This window comes from Condylura cristata, unplaced genomic scaffold, assembly GCF_000260355.1.
Source record: "Condylura cristata isolate star-nosed mole 26May11 unplaced genomic scaffold, ConCri1.0 scaffold00034, whole genome shotgun sequence".
NCBI classification, from domain to species: Eukaryota; Metazoa; Chordata; class Mammalia; order Eulipotyphla; family Talpidae; genus Condylura; species Condylura cristata.
The window spans coordinates 2,659,385-2,665,041 of NW_004567135.1; the positions used below are offsets into that span (position 1 = coordinate 2,659,385).

The 5,657-nt window shown below is 66.3% G+C and overlaps 2 protein-coding genes across 2 annotated transcripts in view; one reads left to right on the plus strand and one right to left on the minus strand.

Annotated features, from left to right (window-relative positions):
- STAT6 (signal transducer and activator of transcription 6, interleukin-4 induced) overlaps window positions 1–1,608 on the plus strand; it is a 14,087-nt gene extending 12,479 nt beyond the window's left edge. The window contains exon 22 of the mRNA XM_012732440.1: window positions 6–1,608. Within this exon, the coding sequence (XP_012587894.1) occupies window positions 6–190 (185 nt within the window). The 3' untranslated portion in view covers window positions 191–1,608. The remainder of the gene's footprint in view (window positions 1–5) is intronic.
- A 32-nt stretch (window positions 1,609–1,640) lies between these two features.
- The window catches only part of NAB2 (NGFI-A binding protein 2 (EGR1 binding protein 2)), a 5,241-nt gene continuing 1,224 nt past the window's right edge, over window positions 1,641–5,657 (minus strand). Inside the window, exons 2-7 of the mRNA XM_004692618.2 lie at window positions 4,342–5,191; window positions 3,788–3,921; window positions 3,430–3,481; window positions 3,209–3,341; window positions 2,820–3,011; window positions 1,641–1,916 (exon numbers count right to left, since the gene is read on the minus strand). Of these exons, the coding sequence (XP_004692675.1) occupies window positions 1,807–1,916; window positions 2,820–3,011; window positions 3,209–3,341; window positions 3,430–3,481; window positions 3,788–3,921; window positions 4,342–5,191 (1,471 nt within the window). The 3' untranslated portion in view covers window positions 1,641–1,806. The remainder of the gene's footprint in view (window positions 1,917–2,819; window positions 3,012–3,208; window positions 3,342–3,429; window positions 3,482–3,787; window positions 3,922–4,341; window positions 5,192–5,657) is intronic.

Genomic DNA, 5,657 nt, shown 5'->3' on the forward strand with positions numbered 1-5,657 from the left:
GGGGCCCTTCCCTTCCTCCTGCAGGGTCGGTGAAGACATGTTTCCGCCCTTGCTCCCTCCCACTGAGCAAGACCTCACCAAGCTTCTCCTGGAGGGGCAGGGGGAGCCAGGGGGCGGGGCCTTGGGCGCCCAGCCGCTCCTGCCGCCCTCGCCCTATGGGCAGTCTGGGATCTCGATGTCCTGGACCTAGGGCCAGCCCCAGAGGGTGACTGGGCTTGGCGAAGCAGCCCAGAGACAGCTCTGCCAGCCCCTGGACCTGCTCTGGACTCCCGCCATGCTCCTGCCAAGCAGCACTCGGAGAGGGGAGGGCGCCCCCATCCCCATCCCCTCCCTGGTCAGGAGAGACTTCGCTGGGAGTGTGCAGAAGGTGCAGCCTGCCCTCCCTTCCCCCTCCTGCACACCCCTGCCCTTCCCCTTCCGGTATTGGAAGGGAAATTCAGGCTCCCCAGTGAGACACACCCCAACACACCTGCGCACAAGAAGCGCCCCTGAAGATGGGCCGCCCGGGAATGGGCGAGGCGAGCGCGGGCTGGGCCTGGAGGGTATCCTGCCCACCGCAGCCGCCCCCACGCGCTGTGTGGCGGGGAGTGTGGCCGAGAGTGGCCCTGGAGAGCCCTGGTGCGTGTGGCGGGCCTCCACCTTTGGCTACTGGAGTGGCTCCGTCCCTACCATAATACGAGTCCCAAACAGCCCACGTCCCTGGCAGACAGGTGCTGGGTCGCGACCACGCAGACGGCAGCGTTGAGGTCTTTATACCCACTGTGCCACGCGGTTGGTCCCGGCCCGGCCCTGCTGGGACAAGCTTCCGGGCTGAGCTCAGGCGGGGACAGGCCCACGCCGGCGCCCGGGGCGCTGCCCACCCTGCGGGCGGCTTTGAGTAGAGCTGCCCGGCTGGGCCCGGGGGTGCCCCGAGCGCATGTGGCTGCAGCTTCGGTGGTGCCACACACCAGCTTGCCCTGGGGCAGGGGCGAGGCTGGGGCACAGGCCAGGGTGTGGCCCCTCGGGGTGCCAGGTGCCCTGCCACTGACCCTTTCCCGTCCACTGCCAGCTTCCCTCCACGCCCCACCGCCACCGCACTCCCTCCTTGGGGGAGGGGGGTCATAGATCCTAAGCCATAAAATAAACTTTATTCCAAAATAACAAAATAAATAATCTACTGTACACGATCTGAAAAGAAAGACGCTCTAACTGCCCAGACAGGTGCTGCTGTCCAGCCCCGGCTGAGGGAGACCCTGAGTCCAACCCAGGCCTCCTGAGGGGGCCGGTGAGAGAGACCCCACGCCCAGCCCCTCCCCAGAGAGGGCAGGAGGGAAAGAACTGCTGAGGACTTGGGGGAGAGACGGACGGGGTGGGCAGACTGCAGCACTTGTTAAATTAAAGAACAAACTAGAAGCACAAAAATGGGGGGGCAGAGGGGAGGAGGACAGGTCCAGTGTCCTCAGGCCCGCGCTTCGCGGGGGAGCGTTTCCACTTCCAGCTGCTGGACCTTCTCAAGGAAGTCCCCTTTCCCCCATGTCCAAACTGGCCCCACCGTCCACACCACGGGTTCAAACTGGAGGCGAGAGGAGTGTCCCGAGGGGAGGCAGAGCCCCGACGCAAGGGGCAAAAACCCTTCCCCCCCTGCCCCGGGCCGGGGGGGGCCCCCCCCAGGCCCCTGCTCATTATTGCTTGAAGCCCCACAGGTCTGTATCCATGGAGCGGGTGGGGAGCAGGTGGGGGGCGGGTGACGGGCAGCGGAAGGATCCAGGGCCGTGGGGCGAGGCCGGCTCGGAGCTGGAGCTGCCGTCCGGCGGGTGGGGTCCATCCTCACTGCCGGCTGGCCTCGGCCTCCACCTTCACGCTGCTCCTGCGACCTTCCACCAGCGCGGGGTGGGGTCCTGGGGCCGGGCATCGGTCCAGAAGCCCCTCCTCGAACTCTGCGGGGAGAACAGGCAGGTCAGGAGGTTGCGGGGAGCAGGCTGGGGAGGCGGCTGAGAACAGAGGCGCCTGCAAGGCCCAAGACCACGAGCCGATTTCCTCAATGACTGCAGGTGCACGAGGGGTCCCGCACCAAGCGTGTGCGCGCCCCTCCCCTGAATGGCTGTGTGTAGCTCTGTCTCTGTGTCTCTCTGTGTCTCTCCCGCCTCCGCTCCGCTGGAATTTCTGGTTCTGTCAGGAGCTGTGGGGGCGGCTTGGCTCTGACCTCTTCCCCTCCCCCACCCCCCTTCCTAGCTCCACCGCCCCCATTCATCCCTGGCCCCCTCCCAGGCTCCACCCACCCCTACCCTGCCCCCCCAAGTGTCTCAGAAGCCAAAACAGGGGGCACACAGAAACCAGCCTCCCAGCTCCTCCCCAAGAAAAGCCCCCCCTAGTCCCCACCCCCACTCCCCACCCACATACTGTTTAAAAATACCAAGCCAGGGTTGGTGGCTCTGTCTGCTGCGTCACTCTCAGCCCAGCCGCTGGCCAGTCCTCCACTGGCCTTCTCCCCTCCCCCAGCCACACACAAAGCACCCCCTTTGGGCTTCTCCACTTCAAACTGGGCAACCACACCCAGGCTCCTGGCTGCCTCCACCCTCCGCCCTCCAGCACTGGTGAAAGTTCTAGCCAAGCGTCTCTTACAGGTGACCCTCCTTGGGCGCCTGCCACCCCTTCTGTCCCTGCACAGCTCCCCATCAGGCAGACCCTCTGGGGGGACAACCCTGTAGGGTCCCTCCGCCAGCCCCCTGCCAGGCTGGACCCCGCCCTCCCGCCTCCTCCCCCCAGCCTGGCCCCAGGACCAAATCTCGCCGCGGGCCTCGGCCATGGCTGCTTGGGGACAGCGCTGCTGGCTGCCTCACCTGCCAGAGGCGGCTTCGCAGGCACACAGGGGCTGAGGCGGCCCACGCGGTCGTGAGAGACGAGGCGGGCGAGCCGCAGCCCCTCGTCCATCAGTGTCTGCTGCAGGATGTGCCGACTCCACAGCCCGTGGGCTGGCAATGCCAGAGGCAGGTCAGCAGGGGGCGGCGTCAGCCTTGGGCATGACCCCACAGCTGTGGGCATGGGCACGTGTCAGGTAAGGGACCCCCACACCGAGGACCCCCACCCTCAACCGCTCGGCCAGGCTCCTTCTGCCCCGGCCAGCCAGGCCTCCCACCCTGCTCCAGGCAGCCGCCTCCTAGCTCCCCCTCCCTCGCCCTCATCCCCCAACTCCCCAAGTGAGGACAAAAGCATTCTGGTGCCCACTCACCCTGCAAGTGTCCGTCCAGACTCTCCCCCGACAGGCTGGCGCTGTCCTCCTCCAGGCTGGGGCGGTATGGGGGTGCATAGGACTCAGGGCCTGGGGGAGGCTGCTGCATCTCGGAGTGACTTTGCTCTCCAACCTGTGGATGTTCCAAAAGGGGATTTAGGAGCTGCCAGGCCAGGGGCATAGGAAAGGTGCCCTAGCTTCCCACAACTTCCAAAACCCACCTCCTGCTTCAGCTTCTTCAGCGGGGGGCCTCCCAGTTCTTCGGGATGGAGCCTGCAAACACGAGGAGTGAGGAGAGGGAGTGGGGGGGGCGACACAGGACAGGCAGGGCCCGCAGCAGGTGGGGATACGCGCCCCGCCCGGAGACACAGGAAGGAGAGCAGCTGAGCGCAGTCTCCAGACCAGGCCCTGCCCAGCTGAGGGCAGCTCAGGTGGATGGGAGGAGGGGCTGGCTGGGCCCAGGCAGGATGCGCCGGGGCGGGGCGTAGGAGGGCTGGGAGGCCCCGGAGCTGGCGGTGAGGACTCGACGGGCCCCTTGCCAGAACTGGAATCTAGGAGGGACCTGGAGAGGGGTCTCACCTGGAACCCTTCAAAGAAGACAGGTAGGTGCTCTCTCGGGCCACCTGGCGTGACAGGGAGAAGAGCTCCACCCTCCGCAGGAGGAGTGTGTTGTCCCTCATGCAGAACTGGGCAGCAGCCTCATTGATGGTCAGCTGTGGAGAGAGCCGCCGAGCGGTCAAAGTCCTGACCCCCACTGCCTCGCCCAGGCCTGCTCGCATCCCTTCCGCCTCAGACAACGGGCCCATCCTCCCGCCCACTTGGGAGCTGATAATAGACAGGAGTTTTCTGAAGCAGTAAGACAGCGACCCCAGTGCCTCAGGCACGCACAGGCCTCGCCCGCTCTGGGGGCTCCGCGCGGAGGCCTGGAGCTGGACAGCTGAGCTCCAGCCTGTATCCCTGCCTCCCCTTGGGTTCCGGACAGAAGCACCAGAGCCGCTGGGGTTGAGTCTGGGGGGGAGCGGTCCAGGCCTGGGGTCGGGTCAGGCAGCAGTGCAAGACTTGGGGAGTGAGGATTCGCGGCGGCAACTGGGGCGAGGCCTGGGCGTGGGGGCAGCCGGGGACGCTGGCCTCACCTCGTGCAGGCTGAGCTGCTTGCCCTCCCGCCGTTTGGAGTCGAAGCGGCCATAGATGATGCTGTATTTGCGGATCTCCTCCTCCTTCTGGCTGTCGTTATCGTCCATCTCGAAGATGTGTCCCACGCTCCTCGCGAGCTTCTTGTTGAGCTTCAGCAGGGACGTGACCTCCCCAGCGTCCCCCCGGGGGAAGCTCCGGAAGATCCTTTCCACGCTGTCCACCACCATGCGCACCATCTCGGGTTCCAGGCGATCTGGACCACCCCCGGCCCCAGCCCCCTCAGGGACTCCTCCCCCTGCAGGTGGGGAGAAGGGGGGCGAGCCTGCCTCCTCTTCTCCTCCCGCCCCAATGTCGGACTCTGGAGTACTTCGTCCTGGCCAGATCCGGGGATCCCCTGCCCCAGGTCCCCCAGGCAGCGGGGACAGTTTCTCTCCAAGTTCCAGAGGGCTCTTGGGGCTAAAACTGCGGGCGCTGCCCGCCTTCTCCCCCGGGCTGCCATGGCCGTTGCTCACGCTCCCTTTCCGGGTCCCGGCAGTCTCAGAGATCTTGAAGAGCGGAATGCTGGAGACTGGCACGGCAGGCACCGGCTGGCTGAAGAGCCCTGGGTTGGTGGCCCACTCTCTCAGCGCCTTCTGCAGGCGGCGGACATGGAGGGGCTTGGTGGCCATGCCCACGAGTGCCATGATCTCCAGGAACTCCTCCTCTCCCGCCTCGCACAGCTGCTGCACGTCGTCCCCTCCCTGCTGGATGAAGGTCTCGTAGTAGGAAAGGAGGTTGGCGCGCTGCAAGACCCGGTACAGCTGCAGCTCCCCCAGGGTCCGCGGCAGCGCCATGGCTCGGGCACCGGGCCTGGGGAGGGGAGCGAGAAAGTGGGGGGCGGTCAGTGGGGGGCGGTCAGTGTACGTTCCCCTGCCGGGCGCACCCACAGTGATCTTTCCACCTGCTTCCTCCTCTTTTGAAAGCCCCCAGTGCCCAGTGCCTAAGCCTGTGCACCCGTCAGCACCAGCTTCCCCTTCTTGTGTCTTTGTCTGCGAGGCGACTGCCTCGAGACAGACGGGCCAGCGCCCTCCCAGACGGCCTGGACGTGCCCAAGCCAGCCCCTGCCCTGCCACAGCCAGAGGCGCTTGGGCCCCATCTGGGCTTGTATCTTTCTGGTCTGGGGTGAGGAGCCAGCACTGAGGCAGAGTCGGCCGGAGGGCCATCGCCTCCAGAGCAGTCCTGACCTCCCAGCCCCTGCGCTCCGGGCCCCCAGGAGTCTCAGCATCCCTGCAGTGATGCCCCAAGGAGAGGGAACATAGAGTCCTCACGGTGGGCC